This window comes from Setaria viridis, chromosome 2, assembly GCF_005286985.2.
Source record: "Setaria viridis chromosome 2, Setaria_viridis_v4.0, whole genome shotgun sequence".
Taxonomy (NCBI): Eukaryota; Viridiplantae; Streptophyta; class Magnoliopsida; order Poales; family Poaceae; genus Setaria; species Setaria viridis.
In genome coordinates this window covers 36,054,997-36,079,464 of record NC_048264.2, presented here as the reverse complement: position 1 = coordinate 36,079,464, position 24,468 = coordinate 36,054,997, and the positions used below count along the sequence as shown (strand labels likewise).

At 47.0% G+C, this 24,468-nt stretch overlaps 3 protein-coding genes across 5 annotated transcripts; 2 read left to right on the top strand and 1 right to left on the bottom strand.

Moving 5' to 3' along the window:
* The first annotated feature begins 605 nt into the window (after positions 1 to 605).
* LOC117843710 (flowering time control protein FPA) lies at positions 606 to 6,669 on the top strand. Of its 2 annotated transcripts, XM_034724388.2 has the most exons (7): positions 608 to 1,063; positions 1,319 to 1,561; positions 1,664 to 1,741; positions 1,843 to 2,579; positions 2,672 to 3,305; positions 3,429 to 4,002; positions 6,258 to 6,669. In XM_034724388.2, the coding sequence occupies exons 1-6, from the start codon at positions 731 to 733 to the stop codon at positions 3,981 to 3,983; spliced, it is 2,580 nt and encodes an 859-aa protein (XP_034580279.1). In that variant the 5' UTR covers positions 608 to 730; the 3' UTR covers positions 3,984 to 4,002; positions 6,258 to 6,669. The 2 variants fall into 2 exon arrangements, with proteins under 2 accessions (XP_034580278.1, XP_034580279.1); XM_034724387.2 differs by having other exon boundaries at positions 606 to 1,063; positions 2,672 to 4,002.
* A 2,488-nt stretch (positions 6,670 to 9,157) lies between these two features.
* Positions 9,158 to 13,599, bottom strand: LOC117846161 (transcription factor RF2a). Of its 2 annotated transcripts, XM_034727275.2 has the most exons (5): positions 13,451 to 13,599; positions 12,673 to 13,346; positions 11,543 to 11,675; positions 9,985 to 10,069; positions 9,158 to 9,811 (listed from the first exon to the last, which is right to left on the bottom strand). In XM_034727275.2, the coding sequence occupies exons 2-5, from the start codon at positions 13,230 to 13,232 to the stop codon at positions 9,453 to 9,455; spliced, it is 1,137 nt and encodes a 378-aa protein (XP_034583166.1). In that variant the 5' UTR covers positions 13,233 to 13,346; positions 13,451 to 13,599; the 3' UTR covers positions 9,158 to 9,452. The 2 variants fall into 2 exon arrangements, with proteins under 2 accessions (XP_034583166.1, XP_034583165.1); XM_034727274.1 differs by lacking the exon at positions 13,451 to 13,599 and having other exon boundaries at positions 12,673 to 13,444.
* Positions 13,600 to 20,106: 6,507 nt separating this feature from the next.
* LOC140222004 (uncharacterized) lies at positions 20,107 to 21,413 on the top strand. The gene is made up of 2 exons (XM_072291975.1): positions 20,107 to 21,067; positions 21,175 to 21,413. Exons 1-2 carry the CDS (start codon positions 20,218 to 20,220, stop codon positions 21,219 to 21,221), a joined length of 897 nt encoding a protein of 298 aa, XP_072148076.1. The 5' UTR covers positions 20,107 to 20,217; the 3' UTR covers positions 21,222 to 21,413.
* The last annotated feature ends 3,055 nt before the right edge of the window (positions 21,414 to 24,468 follow it).

Genomic DNA, 24,468 nt, shown 5'->3' with positions numbered 1-24,468 from the left:
CCCCAGAGTATACGTTGATTAAAGTATGGACACTTAAAAGAAACAGGGTTAGAGATCGGTACAAATGGTCGTTTTCCAGATAGACCATATAGATAACATACCATGCGAGATATATGCATACATAGAAAATCTATAGGATAAATAGAAAATCTATTAGATAAGGCATGGCAAAGTACGAGATAGGTATTTTACGGATAAATTTAATCAACCTTAACATTCAATAAAATGGAGAGATAGATATATGTACCACTTAGATGCGCGGGACAGACACACTACCACACACAAAGATATACGTGACTTACGCAAAATACCTTTTAGGCCTAAGTACCAAAGGTTTGTTAGGATTATCGATTTTGTGGAAACCTGATTTACTAAGATCGGGTTTTACTCCACTGCCACTAAAATCTTGTTTGGATACTCCAATAAGGCAATAGCCACCCGCGTAAAAAACTTGTTCCTTGTAAAACCAGAATTTTGTGTTTAATCAGAAACAAGTCGACGTCGATTTTCACAAAGCAAGTGTGCCAGCGAAAAGTGGTCCGACTCGAACGCATGATATGCGACCCGATCCACATAAGTACGAGCCAATCCCCAGACCCGCCGTCCAAGTCCATAGCCCAGGCCCGGAGGCCGCTCTCGCTCGCGTGAAAGCTGAACCCGAAATTCCCCATCCTCGCCTAGGGTTCCCGCAACCGCAATCTCTCTCCATCCCCTCCCCGCCGCGCCGGCGATGTCGTCGGAACCGCCGCCCGCGGGGTCTCCGGAGGCGCGCGCCTCGGCCTCCCCTCCGAAGGACGCTGTTGCCAGCGGGGCCGGCGCCGCTGCTGGGTTCCTGGAGACGAACACGCTCTGGGTAGGCAACCTGCCCTCGTATGTGAGCGAGGGCGACTTGATGGCGCTGTTCGCGCCGCACGGCGCGCTCGATTGCGCCCTCGCCCGAGCCGGCTCCCGCAGCTACGCGTTCGTCCTCTTCCGCACCCCCGCCGAGGCTCGCGCAGCCGTCGAGGCCACCCGGGGCGAAAAGGTCAAGGGCGCCGCCATGCGCACCGAGTTCGCGCGGCCGGTAATTCCTCTCTTGCTTTGCCCCACGCTGGGATCTGCTCCCTGCCTCGCTAGATTTCCCCACGTTGCTTTGCTGCGATTTGTGTTTCCGCGGCGTGATTGCCGTGCTAGGTAGGAAAGGTCCACCTAATTAATGTGTGTTGGTAGAGATTGATCTGTAATCTAGAGCTGCTGATGAGGGTGATATGATTGTTTTGTTGGAACTGGAAAGGGTACTGATCCTTATGGATTTTGTTTGTTGTTTTGGTTTCTACAGGCCAGAGCTGTTAGGAATTTGTGGGTTGGTGGCATTAGCCCGTCAGTTTCAAAGGAGGAGCTAGAGGAGGAGTTCCAAAAGTTTGGAAAAGTTGAAGGTGTTGCATTCTCCCAAGATCAGACTTCAGCGTACGTTGATTTCGAGAAACTCGAAGATGCAATTTCTGCTCACAGATCTTTGAATGGAAGAACTTTAGGTGGCAAAGAATTATGTGTTGATTTCCAGAGGTCCAAGGGAAGAGCGGTGTGTATCCATTATTGACTGGATTTCTATTTTCTCTATAAAAGGTTTATGATAGGATTTGTTTTTCTCATGACAACTTGTTTTTTTTACTGATTTGTATAGGAATGGTCAGAAGCAAGTGGCTTCAATGGTAGGGTATCAGGACCACCAGCTGACAAGAGAGGCACTGGCCCTCCCAAGGTATGCTCTGTTTACATCTATATCGTTCTCATCTCTTTTGTGTTGGTTGTTTTCCTATTTTATCTGCTGTTGCTTATTATCATTGTCTGTTTGCCTGCCAGGGTTCTGCTGGATCACGGATGCGAGATGCACAGCCTACCAATGTTCTCTGGGTTGCTTTTCCAGCTTCATATAAAGTTATTGATGAGGAGATGCTTAGGCAGGCTATGTCAGCATTTGGTGTCGTTACAAAGATAAAAATTTTCCAGACAAGGCAGTATGCTTTTGTTGAGTTTTCAAGTGTTGTGGAAGCTTACAATGCTAAGACGAATCTAGATGGTCATCTGTTCAATGATCCCAGGATTCAGATTCTTTTCTCGAACAGTGAGCTCGCACCAAATAAATTGGATAATCCAACATCGCTTTCTGGATTTCCTAGATCAGAAATGTATTCCAGTGATGGACGTCATGGTCTTGGCAGTGGTACTTTGCAAGGGTACGATCCTCCAAGAGGAGGAAGATCAAGACATTTTGATTATGGTGGTTTACCTACTCCAGGTGGAATCCTTCCACCACCTGAATCATTTGATCCAAGAGAAGCAAAACGAATGAGGCTCGATGCTGGTGCTGACCCTTATGAAGTAAGGGCAGGCAGCACAAGTCTTTATTCTGCTGGGATCCGCCATCGGGACAGCTCCGTGCATGCTGAGGGGAGTTCAAGTCCTGCTATTCGAGTCCGAGGCACAGTGCATCGAACGTCATACCTTGAGCATTTCTGGCGAGGCAGTATTTCCAAAGGTGGATCTCCTGTTTGCCATGCTCGTTGTTTGCCTATAACAAAGGGCAGTGACATACCTCTGTAAGTCCAAGCATAACTGCACAAATGTTATTGTTTTATCAAGTTGATTGTGCATGTTGTTGATCTTTGTCTGGTATTTTTCAATTTTGCAGACCTGATGTCATTAATTGTTCAGCTAGGACGGGACTGGATATGCTGGCAAAGCACTATGCGGATGCTACTGGATTTGATGTTGTCTTTTTCTTACCAGATAGCGAAGATGACTTTGTTTCTTATACTGAGTTCTTGCGCTACCTGGGCTCGAAAAGCCGGGCAGGGGTTGTAAAGGTTGATGCAGGGACTACTTTATTTTTGGTACCACCATCAGATTTCTTGACAAATGTGTTACAAGTTGACGGTCCAGAGCGCCTTTATGGTGTAGTATTGCATATTCCACAAATGTCTGCTGCTGCTGCACTAAGGCCACAATTGACTGGGCCAGAACTACAACCTTACTATGATGAAAGGGAAGCTCTGCCTACTTCACAAAGAAAGTATAGTATCATTTCTCCCAGTGACAATGGCTATTCTGATGCTGATTATCGGGGATCTTTGCGTGAGGAGTCAATGCATCATTTGGGGCAACTATCTGGAAGGCCTCGGGTGGATGAAGGCCAAGCAGTCCAGCCAGCTCTTGCAGGCTTTCCTACAAACCAAACAGCTGCAGCGCAAGTTCAACCTTCAGTCAAGCCTGATATTATGGCTACTTTAGCAAAGCTTATGCCAAGTGTGCAATCTTCACCTCTGGTAAGTGGTCAGATACCTGTGAATTCCACAGACAGACCATCGCAGATGCATGGTCTGTCAATGCTTTCTAAAGTATGGAATCCTGAAAATCAATCTACAACTTCAAATTTATCCTTTGGGCAGATTGCTAATCTTCAGCAGCCAGGACAGCAGTTCAGCAGGCAAGTTTCAGCTGCTCATTTGACAAACTATGGGAGCATGGTGGGTGCTCAGGAGCACTCAACGCAGCATACTGCTTACAACCCTGAAGTTGCTTTGAACCTACCACCACCTCCTCCAATTCCTACACCAACACACAGTTCTACTACTACCTTACCATCTCAAGGTGGACACAGTTTGCCTACACAGACGAACCAACAGCTGCCAGAGCAGTATTATGTTCCCCAAAGCAACTATGTTCCATTAGCTATGGGTAGCCATTCTAACATTCAAGCCAGCAATGCTAACAACCCTGCCCCTCCCCTTCCGCAAGTTTACCCTGGACCTCCAGCAAATAATCAGATGGGAAATTTGCCCCAGCTCCAGCCATCATCTCATGGACAACAACAGCATTTTGCTCCTGGTACTGCACAAGCTCCGGACGAGGCAGATAAAAGCAAGAAGTACCAGGCGACCCTCCAGTTAGCTCAAAACCTACTACTTCAGATACAGCAGCGTCAATCAGGAAATCAGCCCTGAGACCTAATTGTTGCTTCAGGTAAGTCCACTTCTCCATCTGATATTTTTTTTTGTTATATCATGTCTGCTAATGTGCAAGGGTTAGCTAATCATTGTTTACTTAATCCTAACAACTACCATGCATTTGTTAAGTTAAAAATATGAATTTATGCAAAATAGTTACTTCTAAACAATATAACAGAACTATCACAGGAAAATAACCATTGTTTGGCATCTAATAAAGATGTTAAGTTGGCTGATTAGGCACAAGGCACATCAAACACACTGAAATGTTACGCAAGGGTATCACTTATGAGCAACTTTTGGTTGCAATAACAGACAGTTACATCCTTGTTAAGTTAGATTATTTTTGCACACTTGCTTTTAATAGTATTTCTTGCGTAAGATTTACTTTTTTGTGAGGATGCTTTCATAAATGTTGATATCTGCATAATCTTTTTTGTGAGTGTTTTAGCATTACAGTAAAACAGCATGACAGAGGCATGCTAAAACACTGCATATATCTTATGAGGCAATATTAGTTCTTTAGTTGGTTAATGTATGGAGATCTTTAATGTAATGGCTTTGTGATATCAATTACTTGAGAAGCTTGGGGGTACATTGAAACAAAACAAAACAAAACAAAAAGCATTCTTCAACAGCTTGACACGCCGTTTTTTGGTCCTCATGGTACAGCGGAAATGCACATTTCTCATGCCACGTTGAGGAACCATACAACAGCACGTCATCGCCCTCTGCTAACCCCACTGTTCGTTCGTGGGACTCAGTTTAGCTCGCATTTGCTATATAGGATCGACCATCTGACCCGGGCTAACCTTTAGACAATCATTATACCCAACAGCGTGCCTATACGATAATGTATGTACTTACTAGATCACCCACAAAGCCATCGTAGAATATCTTGTCCACGTTCAGTTAAGGCATTAAGTTTCTTCACTCTCAAACTTCAAAGCAAAGCGAAGGGTGGACTGCGTTCGAGTTTGACGTTGACCGAACTTGCATCCAAAGCTAGCGATGGGTGCTATATATCCATTTAGCTAAGAAGCTAGCCGTTCTCTGTTCTCCAATCATTTGCATCGTACCAGCGTTTTTGGTTGCCTAGTGAAGTGGAGAAACTGGCCACACGCACAGTTGGCTCACAGGCTCAGTATATTTAACCTGCAAGGGTGCAACCCCAGTACTGAGGCTTTTTGCTTTTCTAGGACTAAGGGTGCGTTGTTAGGGCATTTTAACCTTTTGTTCCCATCCGTGCATAAACAAGCGAATGCAGCACTCGTACTGGCTAGGTGTGATTTTTGTGCCGCAGCCACAATAGCGGCCAAACGAAACAAAATCACAGTCCTGTAGGACATCTGCATATGTGGCTCGTTATTCGCTCGTTGTGGGGATATCCGTCAGTGCGCCGACCTGGACAGAGGTGTGCTGCGTTCCTAATCGGTAGAACCATCTGATCATCTTGTGGCTCTTGTGGTGGCGGGAGGATCTGATCCACGAAATCATAAAATATCGTATGCGAGTACCTGCGCAGAGCATGCCGGTTAAACAAATCACTACGTGCGGCGCACGCTGGCGCTGCAGTAATCCTTGGCGTCCCCTTCTGGCTCCCTCTCGCCGAATACAGTCGCACGCGGCAGTCTCTGAAACACACTGCTTCCGCCAATCGTTCGCTGGGTAGACACGTCGTTGGTCAGCACGTGCGTGGGTGAGTGAGATGTGCGTACGAAGTTTCATGGCCGGACGCCCGGACCTGATACGACTTTCTTGTCTCGACGTTTTTACGAAGGGTAAATCGGTAAAAACCTTGCCAGCAGGCTTTTGTCGATTATTCGCTTTCGCCCTCTTCTATCTTCGATGCAGGTCGCAAGGTATCCCAGTCGTGCTCGTGCTACTGGCCCTTGCGGCTCAAAGTCAAGCTGGGCTGAATGCCTCAAATCATACGGTACTTGACATGTTTTTTTTTGTCTGTGTGGCAAGTGCAGCGCTTGCTTGACACGACTGGTTTTTTAGGCTTAGCTCCAACCTCTTTCTTGTGCTCAGGCAAATAGATTTGGCGTACGCTAATGCTTCAGCTGGCTTTTAAACTCGCGACTTGAAAAATGGCTCTTAAGTTGCGTTAGTCTGATGCTTGTGTTTTTTTTTTTTTGATGCGTTTCCTGCAACCGAGTACATGCGTGATTAGCAAGTATATACTATGCGTTGAACAATCGTTTCTCTTTATCAGCAAGTCAGATTTTCAGCACTGTATGCCTGACAGCAACGTGCGTCTGTTTGTAGGTACCCTCGAATCCCACCTCGGATTGTCTCGAACAAACAGGAAAACAAATACCAACTCGGCGGTTTCGTCTCCTCTTCTCCAGCGCGCACAACGGAAGCGGGCCATGATGTCAGTGGCTACTCGTTACCTTCCCGATACGGATGTACCTACCTACCGGACGGTGACCGAATAAGCGCAGTTATCCCCAGTTCTGCCTTTTCTTTAAAGAAGACAGGCTTCACCAGAAACAATTTGTTTTTCTCCTTTTTTATTTTTATGCACTATTTTGACAAGTAGAGGTTTCAGACTGGACTTTCTAGCCTTCTGTTTGCATGGCCACTTGTTGGGCTGGCCTGGTGTTATTTTGTATGCTTATCTCAGATCATATGTTTTTATCATTATATGCGTGTACTCTTTTGGCCTGGTGTTGTACCGCACTGTGTACTCTGATTGTCGTAGCTGAACCATCGAAGAAACATTCGCGTCGCTGGATAGGTTGGCTTTTAGAGCTTGCCTTCAATAAAGAGGAGGAAATCTGTGTGATGGCGTCAATCAATTTTCAGGCCAATAGGATGAAGCCACGTAGTATTGCCGGTTCGGAAAATCGAGTGGCAGGAATCCAAAAATACACCGATTTGCCCATCAAACTTGCTAAGAAAAATTCGACTGAAAACGTGAAATTGGATTAACCGAACAAATGTGACGCGGTGAGGCTTTGATCAGTCCTCTTGGTGGCTGTGGCCTCGGTGCAGCGTCCACGCACGGCAGGAGCTGCAGATGACCAGCGGGTAGCGAACTGAGCCGGGCTTGCTCATCATCCACACACGCACGAGGAAAACTGATTGACAAGCTGCGCCACCTGAAAGAGAAGATTTGCTATTTGGAAAATCAACTGGCGCACAAAACACATTTTTTTCATGGTAAATAGCAAACAGAAGGAAAACTACCTAACAACAACAATAGAGGAAAGATCGTCACTTAATAAGAAATATGATAGAGGAAGATAAAAAAAAAGGTATTACAAGAACGGTCAGGTCTTAAATAACGACAAATAACACATAAGAAAGTGGTTCTCGCAACTGCATTTCGAACAGATACATACAAACAAATAAAAAAACAAACATACCTTGGACTTACTACATAACACTACAAAATTTCACACAAAACAATTTGAGTACAAAACATTTTTAGTTTTCAAAAACAATTTGAATTCTCGAACCCAACATAAAATACAATACATTTTGAATAACAACACATGGATCTCAGATTTTGTGTCTTTATACGTTCGCAGATTCCCAACCGTATAAAATCTACCGATAAAAGAGAACGTCTTGATGTGACTATCCCAAGATTCCCAACCGTGGAAAAGCACTCCGATCCCAACAAATTTGTGCGCGTCCGTTCGGTCAATTTGGTGAAACTATTTTTGCAATCACGTTTTTTACGAGGAAATAAATGGGCCTGACCCGACACTTATGCTACGCGCATACTGCACATCAAGCGAGCGCTAGTCCCAGTGCAAGGTTTCATTACACTGTTTCCAAGGATACCACATCATCCCATGAGGTGTATTCTCATGAATGAAACAGGAAGTCCCAGTGTACAGTTTCATTTCACGATTTCATAGGATGCTTATGACATTTAATTGTGAGGCATGTGATTGGATATAGTTAGATGAAATGAAACTCTATAGTCCCCAATGCAAGTTTCAATAGGTTTCATAATCTTGGAAACAATGTATACACAGTTTCATCCTGATGAAACTCCTTCCCTCTCTCACTTCATAACTACCATGCCATGTCATCACATATGCTGATGTGTCACCGTATTTAATGTGCATGAAACCTCTATGAAACTCCCACTGAGATTAGCCTTAGATGGACACTTGGAACGGGGGCCTTGTCACTAAGCTGGACCTCTTTTCCATTCTTCCCCGTTTCCTTCCTAGTTTTTCTCTTCTCATCTTCTTTCTTTGTTCCAATTGTGTCCTATTGTTTGCAGCATAGCATGCGATCTGGGAACCTATTTTTCCTTTTTTTGATCCCAACTTACTAGGTATGCCGGGCATCAACAGCATGCGTCGCTCAGGGTGGTGCTCGGCGTGCAGGCGGCCCTTGGGGTGCTTTCGCAACAACAAGTGGCCGCCGTGATGCATGAGCAGCACGCGACGACGACACTCGGGGTGTATTAGCATCAGCATCAGCGGCAACACGCGACGCTCGCGGCGCATCATTAGCAGCGGCATGTGGCCGGCGGCGCTGCTGGCAGTCGGGGCCCAGCCAATGGTCGCGGCGCCTCCGGCGGTGGCTGTCGATGCTGCCTCTGCGTCGAGGCACCCCATGTGGTCACTCACCGAGGTCACATATTCCCGCATCTTCATCTCGTGGTCAGTGGCAGTGATCACTCCAACATCGCCGGCAGCTAGGGGGGCCAAGGCCCCCGAGCAATGCAAAATTTCCTTAAAAAATTTAAATTGTAACTAAATTTTGAAAATATAAATAGTGTTGGTCCTCTAACAAGATAAGATTTGAGTTTTTGGCTTTGCCACTGCCGGCCGATGGAATACTTTGAAATGTGGGAGTGGCTGTGGACTGAAGCACCCATTAATTACTCGGTCGTGACAAATTACCCACTTGAGATTTGGGGGAATTATTGTGAGTGAACAAATTAGGTAATGGATAAATTGATTGTTGATTAATCTGAATATACAGAGTCAACCATGCTTATGTTGTTATCTTCGTGAAGGAAAACGTAAAACTTAGGCTACGTTGCTAGATCTTCATGGCCACCTGTTCTATTTTCGAATGAGAAGATGGGTCTCGAGCCGTTCTTGGGTGCTTTTCTGCATACTTCCTAAGACTGCAAGATAGTGGTAGGGTTCACGGGTGATCTACAATTCTACATGCATGTGAAAGAGTGATTAAACGGGTGAAGACCACATATCTAAATGTCAATATGTCGTACATCTAGTGTTGTGATACCTGTACACGACCAAAACGGGAGATTTCATCTGAAGCCCTTAATTCCAACCATTTTTTAACCCTTAAACTCACAACGAGATACAAACAAAAGTGTGCAGTTAACGATAAACTGAAGTTGAGCCTATAGATAAAACAACTGAGCTAACGATAACTACACCTGCACAGCGACATCCCCAAAACAAGCAATCCCCACTGCTAACCGCCGCTTACACCAAACTTTCAGTGCCAGTGGGTTCAGCTGCCGCTGCTCCCGGACTTTCCATCGCCCCACTGGCCCTGGGCACCCAGATGCCCTTTCATCTTGAGGTCCCTTGCCGCCTGCTGGAGCTGCTGCGTCTGCAGCGAGTGCAATGGCTGCTGGTGCTGAGGGTGCAGCGTCTGTTGCTGAGGCTGGGAATGGAGCTGGAGCTGCTGGAGCTGGTGTGTCGCCATCATGGATTGCATCGCTTGGTTGTTGTGGAACATCTGCTGGTTCCCTCCAAACTGGCGTGGCATGGTGCCAAAGTTCATCATCATCCCTCCACCACCATTGCCCACCTGTCCTGTCGCTACCTTCAGCCGCTGGACCTCCGCTTTCAAAGTGTCATTCAAGGCTACACCAAGAACAACCAGACATTAGTAATGAGATAGCAATATATATATACTTCGATTGCACACAGTGGCATCTGGCGTGCAAGGAAGAGGAGAATGTCTTAGCACAGAAGTTCTACTTTTAATGCAGTAGACCTAACTATGACAATATGGACAAGGGTAAAATGAATATTACCATCTTGTAAGTGGACTTGCTGCTCCATGGTCTGCAGGCGTATCTTCAACTCGCTATTCTCAGTTGTTAGCCCAGTGGTGTCTCTCTAAAATAGCAATGTAATGAACAGAATAACCATTAGTTATCTGAAGCAATTCAAGGCAAATGAGCAGAATAACTGTTAACGCAAAAGTAATCAAATGGTCATAGTGAAATGCAAGTATCAGGGTGCCTTCCACAAGGATTCTGCAAATTCATTGGTAAATCCAAAGAGGGATAGTGCTCCTGCTGATTTGAGAAATTACTAAAATCAAGGACCGAGCAGTTCACTAAATCTTTTATATGAAACCATGATGGCATGCATTCTGCGCATAGCATATGACAGGTCACTGTGTGTGTGACATAAGAAAGTATACAATATTATCCCCACCTAGGGGACACCAAACAGCACATCCTATTACTTCTCTAAGTATGTCAATAGAATAAAGACCTAATAAATGTGTAACAACTTGTTGAAGAAGGTTATACCCCTGGCAACAGGGGAGGTAATAGGATGATATAGCATTGGAGTTGAATTTGATCAACAGTTTCACATCATAGGAATATAAGATATTGCATCTTGTAATATGATGGTTCCAAGAAATGCATCACACTGTATTCAAACTACATTTACGTAATATTGTCTTCTGAAATGCACGGACATATCTCAATCACAACTGCACAAATATAAGGCATCATTCATTTCTGGAATGACTTTCCTTTATGTTTCAAAACGAAAGCAAATTTACTCAATACTACTTTGATATTAAACAAGATCTCAAAAAACTGCTACAGCATCTGCAAATGACCATGGTCAGTATATCAGGCAGACCAAAAGGCACTTATAGATGGTTATATCTTGGCACACCCAAAAGGAACTGGTAGCCGGAATGACACCTAAATCATAAAGGAAAATATACTGGCCAGTACTTATTATTTTGCTAATCATCAGGTAAGCACGATTGGTGGATCGAACCCTGACCTCTCCTCCAAAACCCCCAAGTTGCTACCTAAGAAACATTTACTATGGTTATGACAAGGAAAAGGCTAAAACTTCACCTTGGGTTGAATGCCATTTAATTATTTTGCAGTCAAGTGATCATGCCTAGAGCCCAGAATATGCTTATCATGCTTATGACAAGGCAATATATAGTATAGACTAAACACCATTCACGTGGATTGCAGTCAAAAGATCCCTAAAAACACGTGTTGATGGGAGTAGAATGCGGGTCCTGGGTTCCTGAGCACACAGCTACAGGGAGGGAGAGCTAGGCTGCATTGTATGGAAATATATTAGGGCATCTCACGATTTTTATCTGTGGCTCAACCACAAAATTGCCTGTGAGTGTGAGCAGCTCGTGACCACTTTAGTTTTTTAAAATCATTCTTCTTCGATATGGATTAACTGTCTATCAGTTCCTAAACCTTGATGATCTCAGGATGGACCCCAATAGCTGGACTAACACATATATGCCAAGCAGATAGATCTAACTTCAAACCAGCAAAATCCATAAGGGAGCTCCAGAGTAATAGCGCCCACCTGCAGCAATGCCAGCTGAGCTGACAATGTTGTGGCTTCTGTTTGCAGGGTTTGCACCTTGCGCTCGAGTTCAGCTATATAGCGCATCTTCCTTTCCTTCGATCTTGCAGCAGATTGTCTATTAGCCCAAATCCTATCAAATGATAGATAACAACAATAAATCAGAGTAAGCATGCTTATTCACAACGCAAAATTCACTTTATCTTGAAGAATGATGAATCCTGAAAGAAGGCAATAGAAAGATATGGAAACTGAGGGAACAGATCCCACTTGCACCTTTTTGGTGTTTCACCACATATGTTATTTCTTTTTACTCTCATGGTCTCACCTGCCCATTACCTATCTACTCCCTCCGTCCCAAATTACTATTCGTTTTGCCTTTTGTAGATACATAGCTTTTGCTACGTATCTATACATAATATATATCTAGGTGCATAGCAAAAACTACGTATTTAGAAAACCCAAAACGAATAGTAATTTGGGACGGAGAGAGTATCTCCTAAAGTGCCCTGATCTAATACTCTATGAAGCAAACCTTGAAGAATTATATCATTTATCTTCATTCATAGTTCCACACCATACCACAGGATGTAGTAAATTTTCCCTTGGCCAAATATTCCTCAGGAAAACTTTCAGATGCAACCATTTGATGTGAAATGATCAACAGATAATACAGTCAATCAAAGTAAGCCTGGCCAACTGAACTGATTTGTATGTAAAAAGACTATATATAGAAAATATTTCACAAGAAGCTCTGAGAATCAGACATTTTTGCCCCTCAATACTATTTGTCTTTGCACCTAATAATCAGATTCTTAGGTTCACTGTGTAATTTTTCCCTCAGTCTCACCTACGGACCTATCTTGCCTCTCACCCGGCCTACTCTATGAAGCAAACCTGAAACCTAGAGCAACTGCACCATTTAGCTAAGAACCTCCCAATGGCAAATTTACAGATGCAAGCATTTACTATAAAATTAGCAACAAACAATGAAGTCAATTCCAAATAAAGCTACCCGATCCTGTTTCAAAAAATAAACCTGCCCAACCAAACTAAGTAGCATGTAAAAAAGCTTACATAACAGATGAAATGTCACAAGAACAAGTATAGTGTTCTTTGAGAAAACAGACCTTTTTGCCCTCTTTGGGTCAACAAGAGCAAGCTCAGCCAGCTTCGCCGCAGACACTGCCTTCTTGGCCTCTGCGGACGACATCCCCTCCATCCCCGGCGCCCCCACCAGCTGCTCCGCCTTGATCGACATGGACTCGTCCATGGACTGGCTGTGCTGATGCCTTGGCCTCGGCGCGGGGCTCAGCTCAGCCCCCTCACCCCCGCCACCTGCGGCAGATGACGACTCAGCCTCGGCCTCCGACGACGCCCCGCACGACGAGTTCAGCTTGTCCACGTCAAGGAACATGGAGAGGAGCTCCTCGTCGTTCTCGTCCGACAGAGACGGCCCGTCGCCGCCTCGGGGGGCGCTGAGGTCGAGGTCGTCGGGCAGGCTCAGGATCTCGGAGTGCGCGCGCCGGTGGCCGGCGTTCCGGGTAGGGAAGTCCGACATGCGGCTGATGTCGTACTCCGGCGGCGGGGTCGACGACGAGGGCGGCGCTCCAGCACGGCGCACGGCCTGAGGCGGCAAGCCGTCGCCGGAGCCGCCGTCTCCCGGCATCGGAGCCTTGTCCTTGTTCATCTTCTTGGCTACAGCCCAAGTTTCGGAGGCAAGAATTTTGGGGTTGAAGCGCTAAGCGGCGCGAGAACAAAAATCAGAGAGCTTGCGGAGAAATTCTCGTCCAAGATCTACGCGCTGGGTTGCCAGAACACGAAACGGAGTATAAGCAAGAGGAAATGAGGAAAGGATTGGAGAGCAAGGGTCCGGTCTCGTTGGCCTGAGATTTGAGCACTGCTTACCTCTTGTTGATCTGCTTCACTGACCCCAGTCTGTCAGTTTATCCCTTCGGCAATTTTGCGTTTTTGCGTGAGGTACATGGACATGGAATGCTGGAATGCAACAAAGCGAAGAACTCTACACATGAAAAAGGGAGAGTTTATATCATGTTTTCTTCTAGGGAAAAGGATAAAAGGGGAAAGATTTGGGTCATTTATTTCGTGTGAATGAGGATACGCCGATTTTTTTTTCAAAAACAATATGCCAATGCAATTGTAACAGATTTTGAGGCAACCGCGTGATAATTGAGTATTTAGCCATTGGACATGGGCGCAAAATAAGAAGTCAGAAAGTAAAAGTCCACGAAATATTCTTCGTTTTAGTTTTTTTCTCAAATGAAAAATGAGCATGTTGATCCAATGTTTTTTTCTCACTTGAGTTTGATCTCTATAATGGTCGTAATGATAATAATAGTTCCACATGGCTCAAGCAATAAACACGATGAACACGCTCTAGGATGAAAGGTTTTAATGTTAAATCTAATAGAGAGCATGTTGCGGCAAAAATAACGAGCTTGGTAACAACGATTTTATTCTAGGTGTACTTGCGTTTGAACTTATACATGGTAGTATATATGACAAAAGGTTGGTAACAATATGATTATCAGTGAGAAAGAAGACCACGGCTTGGGTTGCACAAGACAACTAAACCTAAGCATTTTTCGGGCTGAGTCAGGCTCGATTCATTTCGGGTCAAAAAAGCATGATTCATTTCGGATCGAAAATTTGTGCCCATGACCATCCTAGACCATCCTATAGGAGTTGTTGTGCTGATTTTTTGGGCTAAGCTCGGGTCGGGTTTGAGCTTCCCGATCTTTTCAGTTGAAAAATAAATCAAATAAATTGTTTGATGGGCTTGGATCGATCCGAAATTTTTTAGACTTGGTTTTCACTGACCACGCCTAGTCCTATAGCAAGCATTGGCAGGCCAAATCCCAGCGAGCTCAGATCGGGCCCGTAGGCCGAGCCAAAAATGCTCAGGACTATTTTTAACTAAAGAAAGAGATTAAAGGAAGCAAAAAAAATTAAGGTACTATCAGGTTTTGATCTTAAAAATTCTTCCTTCATAAAAGTTTAGCAAATTTTTTCTTTATTTGGCATACAGTTCTAGATCCTGAGGTTTTCGTGGCCTGATCGAGACTAAAAAACGAGCCGAGGCACTTAATATGAACATCAAAATAATGGTTATCAGCAACAATATACGTATGAAATGCACTTATAATTTATAAACACTTAAAGTGGATCCAAAACCAACATCATAAACTCAGCAAGTTCGTCAGTATCGGGAAAACGGAGTTTTACGCCGTTTCGGCGCGTCCCTCGTGCGATCGGATAGGTCGTCACGCCACGAGGAGAGGAGGTGTCCGACTCGACAAGTCGCACGTGCGCAACACGTGCGCAACTCGGACAGAGAGGGCAAAGCGAATCGGCGATTCGCTTTGTTGGTTCAGTAGGGGGACTTACGTTACGTGGCTTGTGGCCTGCTCTGCAACGATCGTTCTTTAGGCCTTGCCCAAATACATCTACATACAGTCTGCTGCCTACTATACTACTTATTGGGATGGGCCCCTTTGTTTTCGAGGCCCAGGGCGCCTGCACAGCTCGACCCCCCCCCCCCCCCCCCCCCCCCCCCCCCCCCCCCCCCCCCCCCCCGAGGGCTGGGCCTGTGTACATTTCATCGTTAGCAACTCAAAGGCTGTATTAGCAAAATTTCCAGTTGGGGTGCATTAGCATGTTTCTTAGCTGTCAGCAAACTTCCTATTATATATGTAATCTGAAAAGGAAAAACTTCCTAGTTGAGTTGAGAAAGGATTGAAGGTTCCAGAGAGAGAGGGAGAGCGAGAGGGGGGAGAGCGGGAAGGAGACAGAGAGGATTGAATGGGGAAAAAGAATGGAGAACGTTATTGTGGTCATTTTCTGGTACCACTCGCGACTAGACATGCTGCCCCATCACGCCCCCTCTGTTTATGCAGACCTTGTGATAGTTTGAGATGCCAAGTTTTCAAGTCAACCTATGGGGTGAGATGCGATTGTTCCTTCGATGATTCAACTATGAGCAAGGTTTCCTTCTTCGGTCGCGCGAAACACAGTAGCCACTGCACTCTCCCAATAAGTCATCAACAACAGCTCCACCTCCACTCCCAGCCTCGGTACCGGCAGCCACTGCACTCGATGCGGCGCCAGCAACCAGCAAGCGGCCAGTGGGGGCATGCATCTGGGCGCTCAGCAGGGCCAGTGGGGCCGGTGGGAAGTCCGGGAGCAGCGGTAGCTGAGCTGAGTTTTTTTGGCACGATGCTGTGCAAGTGTGTAGTCATCGCTACCTACATACATAGGTCCAGTCACTGAGACGCGTCCTGCTCTGTGCTAACCACGACGTGTCTAGTGTCTACGTTCCCAGGTAGCCCAAAGTCCGGACCACTTAAGTCCAAAAATAAAAAAAGTCCGGACCACTTCGCTGCCGATGCCGACCAAACTGAACCAACCAACCGGCCGGAATATCCTGGCGCGGGTTGGTGCGGCCGGGTGCACCCATCGGCGCCAAACAAGCCCTTGTTTACCGTTTCTGGTTCAACCACTAGTCCTATCAGCCTGTCACACCGTCCACCGAGGCCCCCGACCCAGCATATAACCGCGCGCTCATTTACCTCACCACCCACTCGTGCACCCGCACACCTACCTAGCTCACCGGGCGCGGCGCGCGCACGACCTCTCGATACGATGCCTGCGGCGGAGGGCGCCGCGGCGGCGCGGTACGTGGCGCTGGGCGCGGCGGAGCGGCAGCGGCGGGCGCTGTTCCTGCAGAGCTACCGGTTCTCGGTGGACGACGGCGGTGGCCGGGCGACGGCGGAGGGGCTGCGCGGGCGGCTGCTGCGGAGGCTGCGGGAGGCGGGCGGGGCCGTGGCGCGGGCGGCCGGGCGCGCGCGCTGGTGCGTGGGCGCCGGGCTGGCCAGGGCGTGGCGCGGGTGGTGGAGGCCGCGCGCTGATCACCCCCTGCTCGGCTGCTTCGGACCCGGGCACCACCACAAGTACCACCTGCGCGGCTACGCGTGATGGATTACGCCATGCCGCGAGAAGTTAAACAGCGTGACGGCCCGTTAAGTGGCGACCTATACGATCGAGCGGACGCGTGGTGTACATACGCTGTGTCCTTGTGGTAGCACATGAGTGCATCACGTTTGAGTATATATTTGTCAGCGACGGTGCCACTGTACGTATACGATGTAAGAGGTCTTGGTGTCGCACTGGTTTCTTACCTAGCTTGTGCTACGACCCACCTACTGGAAGTGCTCGTTGCCGAACCGGCACATTGCCATGCATTGCCGTGCGATACTTCAAATAATGCTCCCGTCACATCAATTCGTACACTAATGCAGAGTCACGGAATCCATCAACCAAATCGAACGCCACTCTGGATTCACACGGCACGCATGTTACCACGCCTACTGGAGACCGGAGCGGCAGAATTATCTGACGTCTTTCACAGCATCGAGCGGAGGCAGCGCACCTTCGATTAGAACCACCACACATACTGAAACAAATTGAGCACCACTTTCCCTTTGGCATATTTTTTTAAACGAACCTGACAGAAAGCTGCCTATTATATTAAAAAGAAGAAATCCAGACTGGATAAATACAATTGATCAAAAATGAAATAAGGCAAAAACTGAACCAGGAAAACAAAACAACCCTATGAGCTCAGTCGCTATCAGCATCGCGCCAGTAAAGCGAAAAGATGTTTCGCTTCCGCCATAATCCACACGACAACCTCATCTTTAGCTTGTTGCTATACTACTGCTCAGTACGTACCTCATTGCAGATAACGCACAGCTACACTGAGCGAACACTGCCACCAAACAAGGTTTTCATGACCAGGATAGCAAGGAAACCAGCACTGTCAGTTTGGGCGTCAGAAAGTTAGCTCTACACGTGTGGCAGCTCGTGCCTAGGAGCGATCTTGACTCGTAGCTGGCCAAACTCAGCAGGCACACACGCCTTACAGTTTCGCAGTACGTGCACGTACACAACCACCACGGCACCACCAAAAACTCTTGACCTGCCAACGCACTAGCGTCCCAACTCCCACGCGCACCACGCGGAGTCAGCCTGCGATCTGCGCGCGCGGCCACGACCGGTGCACGACACGAACCGTGGTGCGATCAACTGATCATGGTGAGCAGCAGCGCGGCCTCCGCTTCCTCCTCTCCCCCGACGCCGCCGTCGCCGCTGCCGGTCAGCGTCGGCCCGGGGCTCCAGAGGTACGCCTTCACGCCGTCCCCGTCACCCTCGCCGCCCTTCTCCCCGCCCGGCGGCTCCTCGCCGCTGCTGCTGCGGGTGGTGCGCTCGGAGCCCACGAATCTGCTGCACTCGGCCCTGTCCGTGGACAAGATTCACCGACAACAACAACAACCGGCGCCTCGACGGCCGCCTACGAAGCGGCTTGATCTCGGGACGTGGTAAACTAAACAAGCAGTGAACACCACGTCCTATTCTTCTTGTGTCCAAATTACTGATTGGTTCAGGCCGGTGTGCTGCAGTTTGGAGCTGCTACTGACGCTGGTGTGCTGCTGTTGCTGTTCCTCGAAGCTGTGAGGGATTAGCTCACTATGCAGGGAATTGAAGAACGTGGTAACCAAAAAAGATTTCTGACAGTGGAGATCAACGAACATCACTAACGATGCAAGAGCTTGGTTCCATGTGTCTCATCAACCATTCATGAACGTACTACGACAGATAGTTTGGGATCAGACATTTAGATAAGAGTACTACTGATAACTGGTAACATGACCAAAATGAGTCCGCTGACGCTGCCCACATCCTAGTGTTAGATTGATCTCTTTCCCAATTGGCCCAAAGGCCAATCAGGACCTTGATCTGCGCCCTGATCGGGGGCGCTCACCCTATCAATGGGTGGTGGGCCCCTGTCGCGCTGCGCTATATAAACAGGGTGGGGGACCCGGCTCGGCTCACGAGGTTCGCCGAAGCCAGCCGCCCCCACCGACACACCTACCGATCTAGGTTGCGCAGTAGCGGCGGGAAGTACCACCGCCACTTCGCCGGCGACCAAGCTCGACACTGCGCGTCGCTGCCTTGCGCAGACTCCGTCAACAGAACCCGCGATGGCCAGCAGCTCTGCTGCTCCCACCTCTAGGGGTGAAGGTAAACCCAATTCTCTCACTCTCACCCTAGGCACTCACCAGGAACTCCTTGCCCTCTCATGTCTCTCTTGAACCCGACTAGATGTGCTCTAGTGATCCTAGGCTAGGCTCTAACAATGGTATCAGACACCTCCTAGAAGCTACTCTAGATCGGGAAAAGACTCAGATCGAGAAAAAGAAGAAGAAAGAAAAGCAACAGAAATTGGAAACCCTAACCCTAACCCTAGATCTAAAGAAAGGGGGACGCGGGAACACTTACCTGCTGTCGCCTTCACCGCCGCCGGCCATCGCCGGCGAGTGGCAAAGGCCGGACGAGCCTCGGGCTCGCCGGAGAAAAGGCTCACCCGAGCCGCCGGAGCATCTGCTCGGGGCCCGGGGGCGCAAAGGCACCACCACAGAACCGCTCGACGGCGGCGCGCCCAACCCTCGGGTGGACGCGCGCGCCGGCGAGGGGATCCGCGGTGGCGCCGGCCCCTCTCCATGGTTGCCATGGCCCTCTGGATCTCGACTTCTTGGAGGTCTGGAGGGAGGAAGGGGGGAGGCTAGCAAAAGGGGGAGGAGGGGGCTGCCGCGGCCGTGCGCCGGCGGGGCCATCCCTCCACCGCCGCCGCCGGCCATCGCCGGGCGCGGGAGAGAAAGCCCCGCCGCCGCCGCCGCGGCGAGAGCGCGAGGAGACAGCGCGCGGGAGGAAAGATGGAAAGTGGCTAGGGTTCCGGGGGAGCCGGCGCTCCGCCGGGTTTTTGTTCCGCCGATTTTCACTCGTGGCCGTTCGATCAAAATCAACGGCTCACAGCGGCCGGCGGGGATCCGCGGTAGACTGGGCCGCAAACGGCCCAGGCGGGACGCGGCGGCAGGCCGCTTTCGCGGCCCAGGCCCAGGTTGCGGCCTGCGGGCGCGCGCCGCGCGGGAGGCTGAGCGCCGGGCCGTTTTTCGCGGGCCGGCTGCGTCGCGCGTTAATGGGCCGGCTGCGTCGCGCGTTAATGGGCCGGCTGCGTCGCGCGTTAGCGGGCCGCCTGCGTAGCGCGAGCGGGCCGCGCGCGGGAACGGGCTGTGGGCCGTTTTCGCGCGTGGGCCGGTTTTTGCGATTTGCACAGTAACTTCTGGTTTTTTTTGTTTTTTCTATTTCCAGAAGCATTTAATTGATGTTTTGTGCATAGTTTTAGTCTCTAATCTAATTTGAACCAACGGGATAATTTGTATTAGAGATTAATAAAGTTTTGTACAGTGTTTTGCTTCTGAAAATAGATTTATTTCACAGTTTCCGCTGCAAAAGTCATATTTATTGCTCCATTTAAATTTAATTTTGAACCAACGGGATAATTAAATTTGTGTGAGAGCATGGTAAAGTTAATTAGATCATGGTGCTGTTATTTTCTGACCAACGTTGTTAATAACTGTATCATGATTTAAAAAGTTATTTTGATGCTTTTATTTCTATCTCTGCCCAACGGTGATATAGTTTTAAATTGCATCAACAGTTGTATGTTTTATTTTTTGACCAACGTTGGAAATAAATCATGCAATTGTCGTTATGATCTCACTTATGGATTGTGAATTTCAGGATCATTCAACTTAATGGCGTGTCTCAAAGAGATACCCATTCTCAAAGGCAACAACTACACAGAATGGAGGAAGAAGATTGAGTTCTCCTTCGTTTGTGGAGAAGTTGACTGGGTGCTGACCACACCGCAGCCACAAGCCCCACAGAAGCCAGTGAGGGCTGATGGTGATGATGATGCTGCATGGCAGCAAAAGGAAAGGGACTATGCTCCACTGGAGTTGGCATACACCCTTGAAAACAAACAGTGGACCACTGCCAACAAGAAATGTATGGCTTTGGTAAAGAATACGATTGAGCCTGCCATTTTGGGCTCGATCGCAGAGTGTGACTCCGTTTCAGAGTACCTCGACAAGATAAGGAATCAGTTCACTGGTTCCTCAAAGATATATGCTACCCAGCTGTTCAAGCAGCTGGCCACAGAGAGGTACAATGGCGGAGGGACTGGCATAAGAGATCACATCATGAGGATGTATAACTTGGCAGCGCAGCTGAAGCCTATGGATCTTGAGCTCAAGCCTGGGCACATTATGCATTTGGTTTTTGCTTCTCTGCCTAAAGAGTTTGACACTTTTGTTGTCAATTACAACATGCAGCCAGAACAGTGGGACATGGAGAAAATGATCGCCATGTGCGTGCAGGAAGAGGACAGACTTAGATCCTCACATGGTGGCTCATTGCACTATGTGAAGGATAACAGAAAAAAGATTGCTAACCCCTCTTTCAAGGCACGTGGAAAAACTCCTATGCAGCAGAATCACCAAAAGCTTCTCCCAGTAGACAAAGACCAATGTCTACATTGCAAGAAAAAGGGGCACTTCAAGAAAGACTGCCCCGACTGGTTAAAGTCAATAATGGCAAAAAGAGGTGAGAATACTATTTCTTTTGTAAATGAATCCTTGTATACACAGTATTCGAAATCTACTTGGTGGATTGACTCAGGTGCAACTGTTCATGTTGCAAACTCTTTACAGGGATTCCATTCGACGAGGACTACGCAAAGAAGCGAAAGATGCGTTGAAGTCGCAAATGGAGTCCAAGCAGAAGTTGAAGCTGTTGGCGATGTCTCTTTAGAGCTAGTTGATGGTTTCATGCTTGTACTTAAAGATGTGCTTTATGTTCCCTCATTACACAGAAACTTAATAAGTATTTCACGTTTGGACCATGATGGTTATGAATGTCATTTTGGTAATGGAAAGTGTGCCATTTGGTTCGATAATGTATGTGTTGGTGTTGCCATCCTTCACAATGAGTTGTATTTATTAACATTGCGTGAAAAAGTCAATTCTGTGTGTGATGTGAATATGAATGTATCCTCGTCAGAGAAAGAAACAAAGAAAAGAAAGAGAACTCATGAAATATCGTCGAAATTATGGCACTGTCGTTTAGGCCATATTTCGAGGGGGAGAATAGAAAGATTAGTTAAGAATGAAATTCTTCCTCAATTAGAGTTCTCAGACTTAGAACAATGCGTTGATTGCATTAAAGGAAAATTTGTAAAGCAAATTAAAAAAGGCGCTAAACGTAGCACAGGAATTTTAGAGATAATCCACACTGATATTTGTGGACCTTTTCCTGTGAAAAGTGTGGATGGCTATGACTTGTTCATAACATTCACAGATGATTACTCCCGTTATGGTTATATTTATCCGATCAAAGAAAGATCAGAAGCGTTGGATAAATTTAAGATATTTAAAGCTGAAGTTGAAAATCAGCATAACAAAAGAATCAAAATAGTAAGATCCGACCGTGGGGGGGAGTACTATGGTCGGCATACCCCATTCGGCCAAGTTCCTGGACCTTTTGCAAGGTTCTTGCAGGAAAATGGCATAGTAGCCCAGTATTCAATGTCGGGCGAACCTCAGCAAAATGGAGTAGCTGAAAGGCGTAACCGTACACTGATGGATATGGTGCGCAGCATGATGAGCTATTCCACCTTACCATTGGGACTGTGGATGGAGGCGCTGAAGACCGCCATTCACATTCTTAATAGAGTACCAAGCAAGTCGGTGCCCAAAACACCGTACGAACTATGGACAGGAAGAGTACCCTCACTAAACCACTTACGTGTGTGGGGGAGCCCAGCTGAGGCCAAAGTGTTTAACCCAAACATCGGGAAACTAGATCCCAAAACAGTAAGTTGCCACTTCATTGGCTACCCGGAAAAATCAAAGGGTTTTCGTTTCTACTGTCCAGACAGATTCACAAAGTTTGTAGAAACGAGACAGGCGATTTTCTTAGAGGATGAGATGGTGAGGGGGAGCATGGTAGCTCGAGAAATTGATCTTGAGGAGAAGCGGGTGTGTGGACCTAATCCGATGATTCAGGAACCATACTTCTCACTACCTATTATTCCCGCACCGATAGTTCCTGAGGTCGTGGTGCAAGCACCTGCTACAGTCCCTGATATTGTGGTGCAGGCACCTGCTGTGATTCCACCCGTGGAAACGATGAGTGAAGTTTTGGAACCTGTCCTTCAGGAGCCAACTGAACCCATCATTGCACACGAGGAAGAGTTGCAGCAGCCACCTCAGAATAGTGTGCCACAAGCAGAGGCACAGAATATGCCTGAAAGTGAGGGGCCTAGAAGGTCTCAAAGGGTCAGAAAATCAGCCATCCCTGATTGTTATAAAGTTTATAATACAGAAGAAGTTCATATAGAAGGTGATCCCACTTCATATGAAGAAGCCATGAAAAGTGTTCACTCATCGAAGTGGCTAGAAGCTATGGAAGATGAGATGAAATCGATGAGTTCCAACAATGTTTGGGAACTTGAGGAAATTCCTAAAGGAGCCAAAACAGTAGGCTGTAAATGGGTCTACAAGACTAAACGTGACTCCAAAGGGAACATAGAAAGGTATAAGGCAAGACTTGTGGCAAAAGGTTTTACACAAAGAGAAGGAATAGATTATAATGAGACTTTTTCTCCTGTCTCATGTAAAGACTCCTTCAGAATCATAATGGCACTAGTTGCGCATTTCGATTTAGAGTTACATTAGATGGATGTAAAGACGGCATTTCTAAATGGGGATTTGGAAGAAAATGTCTACATGAAACAACCAAAGGGTTTTGTCATGGAAGACAAAGAGAATGTGGGATGTCGTCTAAAGAAATCCATTTACGGATTAAAGCAAGCCTCTAGACAGTGGTATCTAAAGTTTAATGATATAATAAAGAAATTTGGGTTTCAAGAGAATATAGAGGACAATTGTGTCTATGCAAAGTTCAAAAATGGGAAATACATTTTCCTAATTCTGTATGTGGATGATATTTTGCTTGCAAGCAGTGATATCAGTCTACTGCAAGAGACAAAGAAGTTCTTGTCCTCAAACTTCGATATGAAGGATCTTGGTGAAGCAACATATGTTTTGGGCATAGAAATTCACCAAGATAGATTGAATGGGGTCCTAGGGTTATCGCAAAAGGCATATTTAGAAAAGGTTCTAAAGAAGTACAATATGCATGCGAGTAAGGCCACACCTGCTCCTATAGTCAAGGGCGACAGTTTTGGGAATTTTCAATGTCCCAGGAACCAGTACGAGATCGATCAAATGAAAGCGGTTCCATATGCTTCAGCTGTCGGAAGCTTACAGTATGCCCAAGTGTGCACTCGCCCTGACTTAGCTTTTGTCACCGGGGTTCTCGGTAGATATCAAAGTAATCCAGGTATAGAACACTGGAAAATGGTAAAGAAGGCGTTGCGCTACGCGCAAGGCACAAAAGAACTCATGCTTACATATAAGAGATCTGATTCCCTAGAGATAAAAGGGTATTCAGATGCAGACTTTGCGGGAGACAAAGATGATAGAAAATCCACGTCTGGATACGTATTCACTCTCGCAGGAGGAGCTATCTCATGGAGAAGCTCAAAACAGAAAGTAACTGCGTCATCGACGATGCACGCAGAATTCATAGCATGTCATGAGGCCACGGGGCAGGCAATGTGGCTAAAGAAATTTATACCCGGATTGAGAGTGGTTGACTGTATTCACAGACCACTAAAGATGTACTGCGACAATGAACCAGCAGTATTCTATGCTCACAACAACAAATCAAGCAATGCTTCCAAAGCCATTGAGATAAAGTTTTATGTTGTGAAAGACAGAATCCAGGATCACACTATAAGTCTCGAGCATATAAGAACAAAAGATATGCTTGCGGATCCGCTTACGAAAGGCTTACCTCCCAATGTGTTCAGGGAACACTTAGCCGGCATGGGTTTAAGGGAAAGCCTATGATTTCTGGATTGAATAAGGCCCAAAAGAAAC